The following is a 20,663-nucleotide window of genomic DNA, read 5'->3' on the forward strand; positions in this document are numbered from 1 at the left end:
ACGCATATAGGACTGGCTCTTCTTACACCCCAGGGTGCGGGGCTGTCTCGCTGTGGAGGATCCTCTCCAGTCGTATTAGACCTCTGTACAGTCTGAGCTGGTACATAGCACAAGTTCTGTGTTTAAGTGGACAGAACAGCGAGCCAACTGCAGGACCTGTGCTCCTCACAGTCTGGGCCAGCGGCTCTGCTCACAGGAAAACCTGTAGTGTTTGCCCGCAGACTGTTTTCTTTCCCAGTAGAGGTTGGAATCACCTTCTTAGCTGGTTATTTCTGTTTAGTTGGTGTCCTTTTGCCGATGTCCTGAAAAAAAACTATAGCCATCTGGCAAGGGAGACTGAAGAGAAATTAAACTTTGTCCCCTTCCACCCTCCACACACACACACACACACACACACACACACACACACACACACACACACACACACACGGTGACACAATACCTAATTGAGCCTCTCAGTTATTTTCTCTCAGGGACTGGAGCCAGCCACACAGGATAAAGGAGGGAACTGGAGGAGCAGATCTCTTAAGGAAGACAGATTCTGTTCTGTCAGGCTCCTCTTGAGTGTGTGTAAGAGTGAATTAGAGGAGAGAGAGAGGGAGGGTGGGAGGGAGAGAGGAGAGAGAGAAAGGCAGAGGGAGAGAGGGGGAGAGGGATCTGTTGCAGGCAGGGGAAGGCGTGACCTGAATGGAGAATGCCAGCCAATTCCAGAGACACACAGGGACCTCAGAACAAAGATAAGGCATCGCTGACACCACATCGGGGACGAGCTCACAGACAACTCAGGCTGGGGAGACCAAGACCAGGCAGGCAGGAGCACCCAAGGCAGGAAAATGAGGTGAGTGCCAGGGCAGGAGTGGGCATGGGTGTCCCTTCAGGGACCAGGTGTCAAGTAGCCATGGAGGGTCTGACCTTGTCTCTGGGCTAACTCACCTTTGTGTCCTGTGGGTGGTACAAAGGGTTTCTTATCAATCCTTGGGGCTCTGAGAGGGAGACGCAGGCTGGACGCCTTCCCCGGGACTCTGGAGACAGGCAACTTGAAACGGGAGACTTTGTGCAAACCCTGCCCCGCGCTGCCGAGGCTCAGGTTTCTCCTCTGCCAGCGCCAGCGCAGGATGCTGCCTGCTGGCGAAGGGGACTTTCCTCCTGTTGCCCACAAGGCTCTTTTTTTGTTTGTTTGTTTTCCTCCTCTGTACAGAGCATTGGTTTATCTCTCTCAACACTTTGTGAGTTAGATATGTGTTTGTGTGTTTATTTGTTCTGACCGGAAAAGAAACCAGCTTCCCACAGCTCAGCTTCACAAGTTGGCCAGTGAAAACCTCAATTTAGAAAACTAAAAACCTGTCCCTGTTTTACAATTCCCTATAAATTTCTGAATTTCTCTCTGAAATCAGAGGCAGCTGGTGGCATGAATCAGGCTACCAATTGCACCAAAGGGCTCTTAAAGAGATACCACTTTTTCTTTTTTTAAGGAGCCTTTGGAGTTCTGAACCTAGGACTTTACATTCTTATTGTTTCTATGCTCTTCAACATTTCCTCTTCCTCAGCCTATACTTAGAGTTACTTGATCCCCACCAGACACTCCTAATAAGTTTTCCTCTGCAAGTCTCAAAACCCTACCATAATTATTTTTACTACTTATAAGTATATATAAGGCTGTTTAAAAAAAAAATACCAAGAAAAAGAAGAAGAAAAGAAAAACACCCTTTAGGTGTGTTATATCCCTAAACACCTCGTTTCCCATTAGCTTTCTTCTCATTTGAAAAAGGGGTTCTATTTGTTTCTCTTCTGCAAAGTCACCTAGCAACTTCTCTGGGTCTGAGGTAAATGAGGGGCTTTAGACTGTTAACTCTTTGAACTCAGATTACCTGTGATTTAGAGAGATGAATGGGTCTTTAAGGTTAATGCAATCATTCTGTTATTTTTAAATCCATTATAAGTTTAGATCTGCCATCTAACTTCATTTTTCTTCCCCTAAAAGAAATGAAATTTATGCCGTCTACATGGTTTGACAATTTGATTGATCTGTCACTGTTTGAAACCCACCGTACGCCCAGTGCCCCAGTCACACCAAACTGCAGGGCTGAGGAAGAGTTCTGTGTCTGCATATACTCAGTCCTTAGCTCAGAACATCACTTCCCCTTATTTTCTACCTAGGGTCCTTAATTGTCCCAGCCGGCTCAGATATCATCTCCCTTTCCCTAGCCACCCTCCCCAGAGAAAGCATCCCTTCCTTTGTGCTGTCTCTGTCCTATGGGGCTGCATCTCTTCTTGTCTTTATAATCTTTCCTTGTTTAAATGTAAACCTCCTTTTCCAAGACTGAATGTTTTTAAGGTATAGAATCTATGTCTTGTTCATATTTGTATACCCAGTACCTAGTGTAGTATCTGTTTCCTATTAGGCATTCAATATATATTGGCTGAATTGAATTCAGTTGTTAAATAGCAAAAGTACTATTGGAAAAAATGCTCCACTAGAAGTTTTCAAAGAGTCTTGCCTCTTACAGAAGGGCACTTCAGAGTTTACAGAACACTTTGACAGGCACTGTTTTATCTGTTCTTCAGATTTTGGATAAGGTAAGGAATTATGGAAAAGTGAGGATAAAAGCAGTGGACAATTTACCCAAAACCATACTGATGATTTTTGAAAGGCTCAGACTTAACTTGGGTCTTTGGGCTCCAAGTCCAGGATTTCTTCTAGTATAGTCTACCACAGTGGTCCCCAACCTTTTTTGGGCCACGGACCTGTTTAATGTCAGAAAATATTTTCATGGACCAGCCTTTAGGGTGGGATGGATAAATCCACAAAATAAAATTATGGGACCGGCGTAAAAACTGTGGTATTTTTAAATATAATTGTCAAACTTATGAGACAAGCGTCAAGAGTGAGTCTTAGACGGGTATAACAGAGGGAATCTGGTCATTTTTAAAAAACAAAACATCGTTCAGACTTAAATATAAATAAAACGGAAATAATGTAAGTTATTTATTCTTTCTCTGCAGACTGGTACCAAATGGCCTACAGACCGATACCGGTCTGCGGCCTGGAGGATGGGGACCAATGGTCTACCAGACTCTCAACCAAGTATAACACTCAATACTGGCAGCTCTCACTCCCAGCTGCACATGAGAATCATCTGTAGGGCTTTAAAGTGCCACGGGCTAGACCTCACTCCAGACCAATTAAACTACACAGAATCTGTTGAGGAGGAGCTTTCGTATTAGTATCTCTTTAAAAAAATTTACATAAAGCCATGGGGTTTTGAATTATTTTTCACAGGATTAATTGCTTTGGCCAGATGCCTGGGCATATGGGCATGAACCCAGCTTCTTCTGTGAGCTTTGCTTATTCCCTTCCTCTGTTGAAACTAATTCACCAGATGGTATTGGGTATGACATATAACCTCTTGAGGTATCCTTTTCATCATCTGTCAAATAAGGGTATTGTCAAAAGAATCTATACAGTCCCTTCCAACTCTTCTACTCAGAAACAGTCTGGGTGTAGTGTAGTTTGAAGTGAAGGGAGTGAATGGAGAGGATAGAAACTACTACGCATTGCACAATCACTGATCTATGCAGGCATTTTTATGCATTCCCAATACCCTGCTCCTACAGTGGAGCCTTTGAAATCCCAGCTTTAGACATTACATTTGACATTTCAAGCAAATGTAGCTAAACTTTTTTGATTAGCTAGAGAATAGATAGCAGGTGTTAGGAATTGTACAGCCGGTGCCTGGTGTATACGAAGCCAAAAACACTCTGAGAGTGTGATGAGGAATAAAAACCGCCACTTACATTCTTTGATTTGCAGCCCCTAAAGTAAGCAAGCATATGCTCAAGCCCATTATGTGCACAGAGATATTTGTTTCATATGTTCAACCGTTTTGAGATGCAAACAAAATAGAACAGAAAGCTTCACAGCCCTTCTTCCCACACTAACCAGTTGTCTACCCCACATGGTCCTGGGCCCCTGGGACTGTCAGCAGCCAACCCTTGAGAGACCTGTCTTAGGAGGCTCAGAATCTCCTCCATGTGGCCTGTGAAAAGCAGACTGGAGAAAGTTGACCTTTCAGCCTTGCATAATCTGGATGTTGCTATTGCAGGGACGTCCAGTTTGGGAGCCAGTGCTCACTTCTAACCCTGCTTTTCGGGAAGCAGCAGGATGGAGTAATTTTAACTAATGTTTGCCTAGGGCTGGACAGTTAGCAAAGTACTTCCCAACCCTCCTTTACTCGGAGAGCAGCCCTGTGGGAAGTCATCATTATCGCCGAATGGATGAAGAAAACGAAACCTTCCATGATTTTTCCAAGCCAGGTCAAATAAATGAAGTCAAAGCCTGAACTTGAACCTAGTTCTTCTGACCTAGAACCAGCACTCGCCCCTCCCCAGGCAGTGTTGAACCAGAATGCCCTGCCCTGCTGACGTTGGTACATTTCCTCCCTTGAAAATGGGGCTGCCCAGGCCCTGGAGTGAGAGCTTCTAGACTCAGCTTTTGTATGAATCGGAGACTTGGACTTATGCCTTTCCTTCTCTCTGCCTCTGAGGTGCTTTCTCCATCAGATTGGTTTAAAAAAATATTGACCCTGGCAATTGGATTAAAACATTTTGTTTCCTTAGTTGCATCTCACATGTTGCTATTGTAGGGGCATTGGAAAAAATTTAAATGACTTTATTGTTTTCTTTTTATTGAAAAATAGTAAAGGTACTTCTGTGAACATTTTGTATACACACAAAAAAATTAAAAACATTCAGATTCCAACTTCAGTGATAACCACTGTTAATAGCCTGCTGATATTCTTCTAGGCCTTTTGCCCTTACCCTATTTACCCTTTATGCAAATATTATATGAGAAAGCTAGATAATCTGTGTATATAGTTATCTTGTGTTTGCACACTTAAAAATTCATGTATATGCATAAATGCATATATACACATACATGCATCTATATGCTTGGGACAGAGGGTTGGGGAGCTTCCTGATTAGCAAAGATGCAACTATTAATCCTAACATGCTGGTATAAATTCCCAGCATTAACTTTTTGGGCTATATAAAACTATGGCCCCACTTTCATTTATTCATTCATCCATTCATTCATCCATTCAATCATTCAGTAATCATTTATTATATGTTAGGCTCTACACTAGGTTCTTTATATTCATTATCTTAAATCAGTGGTAGTCAACCTGGTCCCTACCGCCCACTAGTGGGCATTCCAGCTTTCATGGTGGGCGGTAGCGGAGCAACCAAAGTATAAATAAAAACATAGATTTAACTATAGTAAGTTGTTTTATAAAGATTTATTCTGCCAAACTTAATGAAAATACGACATAAAATACTTGGTAAGTAATTATTATTATATGCTTTAACTTGCTGTAACTCTGCTTTATAAATTTTATAAAGTAAAGTTACTTCCCTACTTTATAAATCACCATTACTGTGGAACCGGTGGGTGGTTAGAAAATTTTACTACTAACAGAGATACAAAAGTGGATAGTAGGTATAAAAATGTTGACTACCCCTGTCTTAAATGCTCATGTGAGTTCTATAATTAGAGATTATAATCCTTATTTTACATATGAGGAAACTAGAGCTCAGAGAGACTAATTACCCAAGATTTCATGGGCAGTAAGGAGAAGAATTGGGATTTGAACTCAAAGACATCTCAGTTCAGGGGCTGTGCCTCTAAAGCAGTGCAGTGTGGTACATCCTCTAATGCCGTGATGGCGAACCTTTTTATAAAAACCACCCACTTTTGCAGTGCTGGTCAACCTGGTCCCTCCCGCCCACTAGTGGGCATTCCAGCTTTCATGGTAGGCCAATCGCAGCGCTGTTTGATTGCTCCACTACAGCTGGATGGTAGGCCAATCGCAGCACTGTCTGATTGCTCCACTACAGCTGCATGGTAGGCCAATCGCAGCGCTGTCTGATTGCTCCACTACAGCTTGAATGTCCACTAGTGGGTGGGAGGGACCAGGTTGACCAGCACTGCAAAAGTGGGTGGTTCTTATAAAAAGGTTCGCCATCACGGCTCTAATGGAAGCATGTACTACGGGGAGCTGTGGAGTGAAGGATACTCCATAGCCTGGGAGGCTTTGAGATGGAGGGTGGAGGAGAAATAAGAAGGAATGATCATGGCATGTACAAAGGACCCAAGGCATGGATGGGCGTGGTGTGCTCCCAGAATGCCAGAGCATGGCTGGCACTGAAATGAAGGCAGATCAGCACTAGATCAAACAGGGCTCATCAGTCATCCCAGCACAAATGCTTTACCCTGATGGTACAGTGGAATGGCATGGTCACATCTGTGTTTTAGAAAATCAACTTTGGTGGAAGATTTCTGAACGGTATAAAGTGGGGGCAGGGAGATCACTTAGGATACAATAGCAATAGTCCATATAAGAACATTTAAATTAATTGACCATGGGGAGCAGAATAAATAGGGTTTGGGGAAAATTGATGAGCCAGGCTGGGGACGTTTGAGTTCAAGGAACTTAGGTCTTGCTGGAAAGTGTGAGAGGTGGGATGGGACCAATCTATTAGATCTCTGATGTGGTGCATATTGACCATTAGGGTTTTGACCAGTCTTGGACTTTCTGCATCTTTATTATATCAGCCACTTAGGCAAGATAAGTTTTATTGAGTTTTCCTTGATCCTTATGCAACTCCTTTTTTTTTAAAGATTTTATTTATTCATTATAGAGAGGGGAGAGAGAGAGAGAGACAGAGACAGAGACAGAGACAGAGACAGAAAGGGGGGGGGAGGAGCAGGAAGCATCAACTTTCATATGTGCCTTGACCAGACAAGCCTAGGGTTTCATACCAGCAACCTCAGCATTCCACGTCAATGCTTTATGCTTTATCCACTGTGCCACCTCAGATCAGGCCTCTTTTTTTTTTTTTTAAGTGAGAGAAGGGGAGATAGTGAGACAGACTTCCACATGCATGTCGGCTGGGAATCACCCCCACAACCCCCATCTGAGGCTGGTGCTCAAATCAACCAAGCTGTCCTCAGCACCTGAGGCCGATTCTCGATCCAATCAAGCCACTAGCTGCGAGAGAGGAAGAGAGAGAAAGGGGAGGGGGAGAGAAGCAGATGGTTGCTTCTTTTGTGTGCCCTGACAAGGAATCAAACCCAGGACATCCATATGCTGGGCTGACACTCTATCCACTGAGTCAGCTGCCCAGGGCCCTTATGCAACTCTTTTAACAATCCATGACCTTTGGTTCCTACAGCTGGAAATAAATTGGAGGATTTTGATCCTTTTATAAGAACACTTAGCAAGAGGGAAACAACTTGTTTTACTCATTCTTTCTGAATTCAAAATTTTGCATACCTTAATTAATTGTGTTAAATTTCTTTCTAAGCAGATCCCATCACTGAGTATAAGTTTCATTCCAATATTACTATGTTACTATTACCTACATTTTAGAAAATGGGTCCTGGCCAGTTAGCTCAGTCAGTTAAGAGCATTGTCTGGAAATGACAAGGTTGCGGGTTCAATCCCCAGTCAGGGCACACACGGGAAGCAACCAGTGTATGCACAACTGAGTGGAACAACGAATGAATGTTTCCCTTCCCACTCCCCTCTCTCTCCCTTCCTCTCTCTTTCTCTATCAATAAATTTTTAAAATATTAATCCCTGGCTGGATAGCTCAGTTGGTTGCAGCATCATCACGGGGCATGGAGGTTGCCGGTTTGATTCTCCGATCAGGACACACACAGGAGCAGCTTGATGCTCCTGTCTCTCTCTCCCTGCCTATCTTAAAAAAAAAAAAAAAGTGAAAGAAAAGAAAATGGAAGCATTTATAATTCTTAAATGAAGTTGAGCTAAAGAAATGATAGCAACTTTTACCTCATTACAAAATTTACATTTTCAACAGAAAAAGTAAATGTTTCAGAATCCAAAATGTGGTATTTGATGGGAAAGTTTAATACTATTATAAAATCTTCAAAGAGCACAGCTGGAAGAAACCTTAGAAGTCACTGAGTTACCATCTTCCTGTATTACAGACTGGGTAAGCAAGACCCACAGGGAAAAGTAATGAAAGAAGGTCAGTAGCAGAGATGTGCTGAGAACTTGGTTGGTCTCAGGGCGGCTGATTTAGTCACATGGCGAGGACCTGTCTCCATGGCGAGGACCTGCCTCCATGGCGAGGACCTGCCTCCGTGGCGAGGACCTGTCTCCGTGGCGAGGACCTACCTCCATGGCGAGGACCTGCCTCCATGAGTGTCAGTTGATCTATTTGTGTCTTTCAGGTGGCTCCCCCTTTACCATGCTCTGTGCTTCTCCTTGCTGAAGGCTTTGGCCCACACTGTGGAGCTTAACAATATGTTTGGCCAGATCCAGTCACCTGGCTATCCAGACTCCTATCCGAGTGATTCGAAAATGACTTGGAATATCACCGTCCCAGAGGGATTTCGGATCAAGCTTTACTTCATGCACTTCAATTTGGAATCCTCCTACCTTTGTGAATATGACTATGTAAAGGTGAGACCCCCAGTGGTCCTGGACCTAACTGGTCCAGGGTCTCTAGAACCTGCTAGGAGTTAGAGAAGCCTGGCTGAATTAGATGCTTTGTTTACCCTCCCATGTGGCAGTTCCATGAAAGAGACATACAAGGTTACAAAGTGATAAATGAAGGTTGGATGGCATGAGTATACAAACCTAGAAAGGACCATGAGGGAAACTGAGGCTAGCAAAGTGTGGCTCAGCCGGACACAGCTTCCCTTTCCATTTCTGTTCTCAGTCTTTAATGCTTTGACAATATCTGCTCAAAGATGACCTTTAATTCACAAAAGCAGAAAAGACCGGGGACCCCAAATAAGCATTAATCAAATAGAAACACATCCCTATTATGTCCAAAACTGAGGTATTAGAAAGCATTGTCCAGTTCCTTAAGAAATGATCAAGAACTTGGGAAGCGAAAGTATGTAGTAGCAGACAGTAGGAAGTGAGATTAGAAGATTGTATTGGAGAGAGATTCTGCAGGGCTTGAATATGATATCAAGGATTTTGTATTTTTGTGTGTGTGTTTGTGAAAGACACAGAGAAAGATAGAGAGAGGGACAGACAGGTACATACAGACAGGAAGGGATAGAGATGAGAAGCATCAATTCTTCATTGTGACACCTTAGTTGTTCACTGATTGCTTTCTCATATGTAAGCCTTAACCAGCGGGCTACAGCAGACCAAGTGACCCCTTGCTCAAGCCAGTGACCTTGGGTTCAAGCTGGTGAGCCTTGCTCAAACCAGATGATCCTGCACTCAAACCAGTGACCTTGGGATTTTGAACTTGGGTCCTCTGCATCCCAGTCCAGTGCTCTATCCACTGTGCCATCACCTGGTCAGGCTGATTGCTTTCTCATATGTGCCTTGACCGGGTGGCTACTGCAGAGCAAGTGACCCCTTGCTCAAGCTAGCGACCTTGGGCTCATGCCAGCAACCTTGGGCTTCAAGCCAGCAAAGTTTAGGCTCAAGCCAGTGACCATGGGGCCATATCTACGATCCCATGCTTAAGCCAGGGACACCGCACTCAAGCTGTGAGCCCACACTCAAGGCGGTGACCTCAGGGTTTCGAACCTGGGTCCTCTGTGTCCCAGTCAAACACTCTATCCACTGTGCCACCACCTGGTCACGCAAGGAGTTTGTATTTTACCAGAAAAGGGTATAAGCAAAGGTGGGGGTCACTATCAGAGGAGAATATAAAAACAATAACAACAATACATGAAAGAGGGGCAGGAAATAATCAATACAATGCTTCCTAGAATTTAGAGAGGAACCCACAAACAAAGCCATGGATGAGAAGGTGTTCTTTAAAAATGGGGCTAAAAAAGTTGGAATACTTTTTTTCTTTAAATTTTAGAAATATGATTGGAGTACTTCTCAGAGATCAATTTTATTAAGGTTGTATCTGTTTCAAAAAAATAAAAACCTACCTGACCAGGTGGTGGCAGAGTGGAGAGAGCATTGACCTGGGATGCTGAGGACAAAAGTGTGAAACCCCAAGGTCGCCAGCTTGAGCACAGGCTCACCAGTCTGAGCACGGGCTCAGAGATGTGACCACATGGTCGCTGGCTTGAGCCCAAAGGTCACTGGCTTGAAGTCTAAGATCATTGGCTTGAGCCCAAGGTCACTGGATTGAAGTCTAAGATCATTGGCTTGAGCCCAAGGTCACTGGCTTGATCAAAGGGTCAATGGCTCAGCTGGAGTCCCTTGGTCAAGGCACATATGAGAAGTAATAAATGAAAAACTAAAGTACCACAACTATGAGCTGATGTTTCTCATCTCTGTCCCTTATTGCCCTTCTCTTTGTCTCACTTGCTTAAAAAAAAAAGAACAATAACCTACATTCTCTGGCTTCCTGGGAGAGGTTCTCATCAAACCAATTTGAGTAGACTTTGCATATTGTTCACATTATTGTAGTCTCACTTTTCCACAACCAGTAATTCAACAGGAGTCAACCTTGTATTAACCAGGATGTTTGATCAACAACAAAGTAGTGAGTTTACAAGGTACATTTACACTTATCATCTTATTCAACCTTTAAAACAATTCTATGAGGCAGGTACTACTTACTATACCATTTAACAGATCAAGAAACAAACCCAAGAAGGTGAAGCAATTCACCCAAGGTTGTATAGCTAGTAAGTGGTGAATTAAGGTTCTAAACCTGTACATTGTGACTGTCAATTTCATGCTTTGTTGGCTGCACAAGCTGTGCTCCACTGAGCCCCAGAATCCTGCAGGAACTTACGGGGCCACTGGAGGCACGGGAGGCCTAGTAAGTGGGGCTGTGAATTCCTACCCTGCTTAAACTCATTTAATTGCTGGTTGTTGCTTATTTATGTTGGGTCTGCATCAAAAATCTCACTTGCAAAAAGGTTTCTGTGGCTTAAAATCCTTCCAAAATTAGCACACCATGGCAAAGTTTCTCAATTTCAGTGTTATTGGCTTTTTGAGTCATATAATTTTTTGTTGAGGAAAGCTGTTTTGACACTTATAGGATTTTTAACAGCATCCCTGGCTTCTACTCTCTAGATGCCAATAGCACTTCCCCCTCCAGTTGTGACAATCAAAAATGCCTCCAGACATCGCCCACATCCCCAGAGAAGCAAATTCTCCCCATTTGAGAACCACTGCTCTAAAGGCTGCTGCCCCCTTTTGGATGTTTGTGCTAGAGACTCTGAGAAATTAGGGACACAAAAGATCTAGTCCCTTACAAAGAGAAATGAACTCAGAAAAAGAGCCATTGCACAGAACGGGAAAGAGTAATGACAATATATGACTGACAAATGGAGCCAACCTCTCAGTGTCACAAGGACCAGTCAGGAGCTATTCACCAAGACCCTAGGTGTTCATCATCCTAAACAGAAGTTTCTGACAAATAGGCCAATTAGCTCATTTAGAATATAATCTAGCCTCTGTTAGAACCAAACTCTATGAGAGGATAGATTATGGGTGGGGCATTAGGTTATTACAATACCCCAGCCTATTTCCCCAACTAATGCCAGTCATAAAACCAAAGCATTCTTGAAAATTTAGGTCAGAAAGTGGACTTAACCAGAGAGAAAATGACCAAACATTGGCTTAATAAGACAGTATGTTCCATAAATTTAGGCAAAACTAGATGTAAACTTTTCAACTTCTTTTTTTCTCTACTTTCAAACATATCAGCTGTAAAGCCAGTAGCCACAGCCACCTGTATCACAGCCGCCTGGCCCACGCAGGTTCGCATAGGATTTGGACAGATGGTAATGAAACAATGGAGCCAAGAACTGGTGGGCCATTAGCTTTAATCCTAGCTTGCACCTGGCGGGCAAGAAATACACACAGTGGGAAAACACTTCCTTTTCCATTCAGGGCTTCCAAAGCCACTGACTTATCCGAGTTTTCCTAGGATCAAAGTTTTCTACCTCACCAGCCTTATTCACTTCTGTTTTCCATCTCCTTCTCCCTGCACAAACTGGCTTCTCCTTCAGCACTCCGCCATCTTGGCTGCTGCTTCTGGCCTCCTCCATGTTGCCTTTCTCTGCTCTCCTACAGCATGGGCTCCTCCTAGAATGTAATCACTCTTCTTCCGGGAGGGAACAACATGATCTCTCTTCCTTTTAAAATCTTTTGGCACAAAAGCCCTTACCCAACACGTATTAACATAACCACACCCATCCCAAGCAATCACCTGGGTGACGGGCTTCCATGTGGGCAGCTCCATCTTTAACCAAGTGAGCATGATATATTTTATCTGCCCAACATCAGCCATCTAGAAATTTTGTCAGTAAATACACTTGTTTTTATTGGTAGCTGAAACCTTATGAGCAGGAACATTACAGAATTTTTTTTTCTTTAGCTGTAACAGTGGCTTATTTTCATTATTTTCTCCTCTCCATTCCTACCATTGACTCTTGGTTCATATGCAATGAGCAACCATTTCTCACAAGTTTCCTCTTGTTCAGACAGATGCCAGGTTTGACCTTGTTCAGACTCCTTTATCAAGATGATAAACACTCAATAGAGGACTTAACTTATTCCTTTGCCCCAAATAAATTCAGTCTCCTGGCAAAGCACATTAAGGAGATGACATCAGCTGCATTTCATAGTGGAAAAAAATGACAAGGTACTTTTCAAGGGCAACAATCGAAACTAAAGACCTCTTCTGACACTGAATTAAGGACCCTGAAAATACATTTCTACCTAAAGCTTGGCCTTTCTGACTAAAGAATATTTCAGAAATTGAGTGATGGTTTCTATCCAGGGAGGTGAGACACCTTCTTAAAAGCCCAAAGAGATGGAACTAAACTTCTGGAAGGGCAACATGATCTTGAGTTTTTGCCTGGGTTTCAAGAAATGCTGGTTCTAGTCCCAGAATTGCCATAATTTCCAAATGACTGGGAGTGGATAAGAAAATCTTACAGCACTCTCACTGCTCCAAAATAAGGCTTCTAACCAAAGAGCAGTCTGCTTGAGGCAATGCAGAGACAGAGCAGCCTACCCAAAGGGCCCTGCAGTCCTTGTATCTCTGATCCAGATGCATGTTTCCAAAATCTTTGGAGGAAGGGATTCACATATTGGGCAGGAAGGCCAAGATGCATTTCTCTGCTTGGGCTCGCCCAACTGTATCCTTTCCAGAATGCCAACCCAGCATCAGTATTAGACTCCCTGTAGAGGCTCCATCGACCATGAGGCCAGAGCCAGCCTCCCTTAGCAAGACTGTGCCCTGGCCAGCCAACCAGGGTTCAAATGGAGACACGCCCTGTGCCCTCGGCCACATGTGCTCGAGAGAGTTCCTCTCCTGGAGTCAAGAACTCACAGAATGCCAGGCTGCTGGGGCCCTCTGGAGACTAATCTAGATCAATGTTTTTGTTATTGTTGTTTTTCCAATGTTATCTCCCCAGCAAATGTTTTTGTCTAAGAAATCTTCTAGTAGGCTCGATTCAGAAAGCAGAAGCGGGGCTGCTCAGGTTGAAGGTGGCTCTGAAGCTCACTCGGTTCACGCATCCCCCTTGGCCACCCTGAAGGTCACAGCTTCAGGAATTACAGCTTGACTATTGCTTAAGTTCCCATTAGACAGAAGAGGAGACTGAAGCTCAGAGTTCAGGAGAAAGACTAGTACTCTGGCCTCTGAACTCCCAAACCCAGAAGCCTTCTACCTATAGTTGAATCCCATTCACTTTTTCTAGTTGCCCACCCCGCCCCCACTTCTCCCCCAGACCATGTGTCTTTCTTGCTACAAATGAGAAGGAAGCCTTTCCCTTTCCATCAGCATTAAAAATGAGCCTACCACACCACCCCTGGATAAGTTAACACCCCTCTTTAAAATTTTGGTTTTTTATCTGTTCCATGAGAAGGTAAGATGATAAGAACCCTCAAGTTCCGGCCCTGGCCAGTTGGTTCAGTGGTAGAGCGTCGGCCTGGCATGCAGAAGTCCCGGGTTCGATTTCAGCCAGGGCACACAGGAGAAGCGCCCATCTGCTTCTCCACCCCTTCCCCTCTCCTTCTTCTCTGTCTCTCTCTTCCCCTCCCGCAGCCAAGGCTCCATTGGAGCAAAGATGGCCCAAGCACTGGGGATGGCTCCTTGGCCTCTGCCCCAGGCGCTAGAGTGGCTCTGGTAGCAACAGAGCAACGCCCCGGAGGGGCAGAGCAACGCCCCCTGGTGGGCGTGCCGGGTGGATCCCGGTCGGGCGCATGCGGGAGTCTGTCTGACTGTCTCTCCCCGTTTCCAGCTTCAGGAAAATACAAAAAAAAAAAAAAAAGAAAAAAGAAAAAAAGAACCCTCAAGTTCCTTAAATTCCAGAATTCTAATCCTAATCCTTCTTGCCAGAACTTTCCAGATGTCCCCACCACACCTTCATCCTCCTGGTTAGGGTAATGCCAGAAACTGGTAGGTAATAAAATGTTACAACAGCCACTTCTCAAAGTGGCTACTACAATAAGGGCCTGCAGTTTGCTGGGGATGCCTTAGTGACATGTAATTTAAAGAAAACTTGTAAACATGTCATGCCACTGCTGTCCTTTCCTAAGCTGTTTTATTTTATTTTTTTATTTATTCATTTTAGAGAGGAGAGGGAGAGACAGAGAGAGAGAGAGAGAGAGAGAGAGAGAGAAGAGAGAGAGAGAAGAGAGACAGAAAAGAGAAGGGGGGAGGAGCTGGAAGCATCAACTCCCATATGTGCCTTAACCAGGCAAGCCCAGGGTTTCGAACCAGCGACCTCAGTATTTCCAGGTCGACGCTTTATCCACTGCGCCACCACAGGTCAGGCTCCTAAGCTGTTTTAAATGTCACTGATTTCCTTTTGATGGGATACTCTCCCTGCTTTGAGGCTTAGTCACTGTGTGACTAAATTTCCTTGGCAGACTTTGAAGTGGGTTTAAAGAGCCTTCCAGTTCACAGGAACACTGTCAGCCCAGCCCAAACCCACAGACCACCCTTCCCACCCTGGCCCATCAGGGTGGTGATGACCACACGGCTGACACGGCACACCAGTAGCTTGAAGAGCTGCACCCCGAGGCTGTGGTCCAGGTGCTCTCATTTTGTGAAAATTCCTCTCTCCTGCCTGATTTCCCGTAGTCCTTGGTCTTCAAGGCACATGCATGACAGCACCTGCTTCCTTGGAATGTGTCTACAGTGTCTGACTCCTGCAGTGCACAGATGAGGCCACAGATCAGAGCTGGTTAACGCCGCAGGTGAGGGGCAGGGCACCGGTGTAGGCCAGGGTGTCGGTAGGCCTGGATTCCTGTGGCCATCTCGACTAACTAGGCAAACCTTGGGCAAGTGACTGCTTCTAGTGGGGACCTTGCTTCCTTGTTTCTCAAATACAGGGACTTGCACAAGACGGTCTCCCAGGCCCATCTAGCCCTTATGCACGTGCATCTAAGACCTCAGAAACCATACTTCAACTCTATCATCATTATGACCAAAGCCTAGAGAAGGACAATTCATTGGCCAAGGTCACACTGGAGCCAAAATGTATGTCTCAAGATTCTCAGTCTTCTTCTTCTTTTTAAAAAAATTAAATAACAATATAGTTTCATCTTGTAGATGCTTAGATTTTTTAAGTGAAATGTAATATAACTATAATGTAAGGCAAATATCATCTCTAGTTAAATTTACTCAATCTCTTAAATATAGTAGAGCACTGTTTTTTAGTATATCCAGAAGGGACTTTTATTTTCTCTCAGAAATACAACAAATTATTGTTTCTTTCATTGAGCATCAGATGAGGTAGTCGACTGTGTTTAGAAAGGAGCCCCGGAGCAGTAGTTACTGAAAGAGATACCTAGAAACCAGAACAACCAAGGCGACAGCATTTGCACACATCTATTTTCAAGTTCACTCCATGGCATCTGTTCATTGGAAAGGGAGACAATAAAAACCTGCATTCAGTTTTCATCTCTTCTCTCTTTTACACGTCGAGTACATATAGCTCAGCTGGTGTATGTTTAATGCTCGTATAATGCAACACCACTGTTCTTCCGTTAGCTCTATATCCTTGAGGGGTTCAGCCTGTCTTCCTTTCTGTCCACTGTTAGCCTTAAGTTCCAATTCTTATTCTTCTCACCTAGTCTATGGCAATAGCCTCCTAAACGTCTACCAGTTGTTTGTCTCTCCCTATCCAGTCCACCCTCTAAATGTGTCCAAAGGAAAAATGTTGCTTGGAGTGTGCCACTCTCAAAATCGTTCAATGTCTCCCCACCATCAATGGAATGAAGTGCAAGAATCCAATTGATAACCTGCCATAAACTGGACACTGCAGCAAATATAAGTAAGATAGTACCTGTCCTCAAGGAATTCACAGTTCTGTAGTGTCTGATGAGACAAGTATATCATTAATGAATTAAAGCTAGGCAATTATACTGTCTATGAGGCAGTATATAAGTTGAGGTATGGTCATTTCTGGGTGTTCAGGAAGACTTTGGAAACAGTTGACGTTTAAGATAAGTCTTGAAGGGTAAGTAGGAATTTAGTAGTGCAATTCCCTAAACTTCTCAATCTCTCTAAGCATTGGTTTTGTCATCAGTACAGGAAAAAGAAGTTTATAATGATACAGTACTTTTCTCAAAGGTTGTGGGATGGTTTAAATGAGATAATGGCTGTAAGTAAAATCAACACTGACAATCAAAAGGCAATCATGCTGAATGGTTTAGAAATCAACTTTAAAGCCAATCAGACCGAGGGTCAGGTCCTGCCTCCACCTCTTATTATAAAATGGGGATAATAACCATGCCTATCTCATGGGCTTCTTGTGAATACCAAATGAAGTAAATGCTTTCATGGTATATGTTCAAGACATGTGTGATTAGCTCAGTAACTATGATTGCAGTGGTAATGATGGCAATGGTATGAGTAGTGAAGTGCCTGCTGGTATCAGTGGATGCTCAATAAACGTCAGGTTTCTCATCTACTCTGATTCGACCACTAGCTCGCTAGCCATGACTATGCTCTTGTCTGGCAATTTATCGAAAGATACTTTGAAGGGACCGTTCATATGCAGAAGCTTATTTCTCTCGTGTATTTACCTTGTAGCAACACAAATTTATGGCAGTTCAATCTATTGCTTTGCTTCATTCCTATGAAGTAGGGAAAGAAGGGATCACTGCACCTAATTTAAAGAAAGGAAAGTGGAGCACAGAAAGCTTAAATGGATTTGTCCAAGTCTCAACTCTTGGTCTTTGTACTCCCAAATCAGGATTTTGTCTTTAAATTCCCAGAACAGGTTTTATCATGGAAGGGACCTTGATCTGCTTCCTGAGTGTGCCTTTTTCTAAGGCAACACTGCCTGTCAGGGTCAGCTGGTAAAAGTTAGTAAAAATGGAAGAACCTTGAGGGTCTAGACTTTGTTAAAGAACTCTTTTATCCCTATCTTGAGAAGAAAAATATTTTACGAAAAGTAATTACAATGATGTCTGAACTATAAAGGGTGGGAAATGTTCAATTTATTTGTTTGTGGTGCACAAGTGCTAATGGTGAATTCAAGGTCACTCCACTAGACAGACTATCAGCCTCATAAGTTCAGGGCCCATGTCTGAGTTTTTCCTCAGCAGTGACCACAGTCCTGGGGTAGAATAACAACAAAAAAGGTGTATGTCTTCTGCTAGTGAGCATAAAGGGAAGGACTGGTACAGGAATCAGTCACTGACTTCGGCTGAGACACTGGGCAAGTTACCTCTCTGCTTTGGTCCTCAGTTTCCCCGTAGGTCCAGTGAGAAAACTGAGCTAGCCAGCCTCTGCAAGCCCTTCCAGTCCTGGCAGTCTGCACCTAGCAGTCCGCGCCCTCCCCCAGGTCAATCTGCATCCTGCTGTTTAACTGAGAGACGAGCCCCTCCAGAGGCCCAGCTCCCGCGGACTCCTCTGGCCCCGCCCCTAACCTCTGTGCAGAGCTCTGTGTTTGCTCAGCATGTGCCCTCGACCTTCAGGCTGCAGCTGCCCCCAGCCACTGCAGCAGCTCTGCTCATTCTGCGTGAGTGGACAGAAGGCCTTGAACCCTGAAAAAATGAAATGAGAAATGGATAAATGTTTCTCATGAATTTTAATTGTATTCTCTGGTGAGATTCTTTCATGCCAGAGATGCCAGCTCCCAAACACCAATTCTAGCTGGTTCAGACGAATCAAGAAGTGAAAATGAGCTTCAGAAAAGTGTGGGAAAAAAAGCTAATTTTATGCAGGAAGTGCAAACAGCACAGGCTATGGGGTGATGAAAAACAGAAGGAAGGTCACAGCAGGCTGGAGCAGGGTGTGCTCAAGTGTGGGGAACAGGAGGTAGGGGTGCTCTGAGGTGCAGGTTCCCCCGGTGTGCAAATCCATGCACTGTGTGTACACAGGCTGCTCTCAGACCACCCTAATAAAAAGCAGAACTTGAATTTACTTTGGTATGCACAGTCATAGAGGAAAAAGTGAAAGGACAGTAGCTATTCATTTATTCAATAAATTTATTTATTGAACATTAAATATAATCCATAAGTAAATTAAATAGTGAGTCTTAATGTGATACGCAAAGAAATTAAACAGAGCAGGGTGAAGAGGGGCCCTGTGAGTCTGGGTGGGGGCTATGATTGGAATATGTTGGTCAGATAGTCCTCATTGAGAGGGTGATTCAAAGAAGCTGAGACAGTGAGCCATGTGGCTTTCTGGCGAAAGCATTGCTACCAGCAAGAATAGCCAGTGAAAGACTCTCTGGTGGAAAGCGGCTGGCATGTTTGAAGAAGAGCAGGAGGGCAGTGTGGCTGGAGCAGGAGGGACAGGGACAGGAAGCAGGAGAGGTACAGTGGGGAGCAGGGAAGGGTAGCATGGTCAGGGATCTGGGAACTAACTTTCCTGCTAAATGCTGATGGGCAGTGTCAGACTTGACAAGCTGCTTCCACACCAATGTTTCTCTCATTTGACCTCTTGACTCTTAGAGGGCAGAATTAATGTCCACCTTGTATGTTTGTGAACTCAGCCTGAATGCAGAGGTGTGCTTGTGAATGATAACAACTGGGTGTGGACAGGGCGGGGAAGAAGCCATGCATAATAGCACACCACTCACCACTCTTACACTAGACATTAATATCTCAAGAGCATAGATAATTGTAAAATGCTCAAGTAGTCAGGAGGTGATGAGTTTTTATATCATTTATTTTTAATGTATATTATTTGTATGTAAGTTTATGAAACGTAATTTTTCATGATGGCTATGTATAACAGTAGGGTCACCAATAGCCCTAAAATGTTGACAATTGGTTCCTGTAAGCTGGTACCAACCAGCTCCAACCATCCCTCCCTAGGGAGGATAAAGTGACCCATGACATATGCGTGACAAAGCAGTGACCAGAACCCAGGTTGTTGGTCTCTATTCAAGCTCTCACGGAGGGTTTCCATGGGAACATTTCAGGAAGTACAGTACCTTTGGGCCGGGATGGGGAGAGGAACACCCCAATTCACACATTCCTTGGTGCTGCTGGGTGAACCTGGCCCCTGGCAGGTCCCTTCTCTCTACTCAGCACTTACTCAATCAGTACTTTCATTCCAGTCCAGACTGCAACACACCTTGAGCCGGGCTGCGGGCTGCGTGCTGCGGAAGAACAGAGCAAGGCTTTGTTTGTAGCTGTCTCCAGCAATGCTCCTGTCCCGACTCTTTGGGGCTCAGCCTCCCATGTCTGAGGGGATTTGCATGTGAATGAGCCTAAAGTCAAGGAAGGGGTCAGGTGGGGAGTCTGAGCCATTTAGGGGCCATCAAGAGTATAAATCCTTCCTGGCCCGCCTTCCCAGCCTTGATTCCCAGACTCTGGACACCCACCCCCTGCTCCAGCCCTGCTCCTGCTGAGATGCTGGGCACTGCCAGTTTCCCACCTGCGGGAAGCCTGCTTCCCAAGCTCCCAGTCCCTCCTCCCCAGCCAGCTCTTTCGCCTCCCTGTGCTCAAGCTGCCTGGATTCCATCCCCTCTGTCCAGAGCCCTCCCTGCGGATGGGCGAGCCCAGCTGAAGCAGGGGGTGTCTTAGACTCTAAGGCCCCCTGAGGGAGCTGTGTGTGGTGATGGTGTCAGCATGTGCATGTACACAATTCCATCTGAGGGGCTTCCCCACCTCTGGTACACATTTTTACTCTGACTAACAAAATAAATAAGAGCACTGTCCTGAGACTATCAGCATACCTGGACCCTGATCCCGCCTCTCATTAACTGGCCATGTGACTTTGAACAAGTTGTTTCACTTCTCTGAGCCTCAGTTTCCCTACCTAAGAAAGGAAAGTGATAGACTTGATAGCCTTTAATGTTTTCTATCTCTGACATTCTGTGGTTCTCTGAGTCCAATGACTGAGCCAGGGCTGGAGCCAGGACCTGTGGAGTTTCTCTCCAGTCCGCTACTCCTGAGATGCGTGGCCTTGAGGACTCGCCTCACCTCTCTGGGCCCTGAGTCACAATGTCTACCTGAAGTGCATTCGTTGCAAGACTGCCATCACAAGCAGTGGTGGGATTCAAATAATTTAACAACTGGTTCTCGACCCTAATAGTGTTTTAAGTATAAAAAAAACCCAATATACTGAAAGGTAGTTTATTATCTCATGCATTTAATACTTAAATAAGAACAATAAAAGAGGTACACAAAACTAGATTGTTATTAGAGTTTTAAAATATTAATGAAAAATATTAAATAATACATGACAAAAAACAGTAAACTGTTATTTAAGAT

At 44.3% G+C, this 20,663-nt stretch overlaps 1 protein-coding gene across 4 annotated transcripts in view; it reads left to right on the top strand.

Annotated features, from left to right (window-relative positions):
- The first annotated feature begins 597 nt into the window (after positions 1 to 597).
- Positions 598 to 20,663, top strand: part of MASP1 (MBL associated serine protease 1) — a 71,626-nt gene continuing 51,560 nt past the window's right edge. For 3 of the 4 annotated variants that reach the window (XM_066347661.1, XM_066347664.1, XM_066347660.1), the window contains exons 1-2: positions 598 to 838; positions 8,258 to 8,489. In XM_066347661.1, coding sequence (XP_066203758.1) covers positions 834 to 838; positions 8,258 to 8,489 — 237 coding nt within the window. In that variant the 5' untranslated portion in view covers positions 598 to 833. The remainder of the gene's footprint in view (positions 839 to 8,257; positions 8,490 to 20,663) is intronic. The other variant, XM_066347665.1, reaches the window with a different exon arrangement.

The sequence above is a fragment of the Saccopteryx leptura genome, chromosome 8, assembly GCF_036850995.1.
Source record: "Saccopteryx leptura isolate mSacLep1 chromosome 8, mSacLep1_pri_phased_curated, whole genome shotgun sequence".
In the NCBI taxonomy this organism is placed as follows: domain Eukaryota; kingdom Metazoa; phylum Chordata; class Mammalia; order Chiroptera; family Emballonuridae; genus Saccopteryx; species Saccopteryx leptura.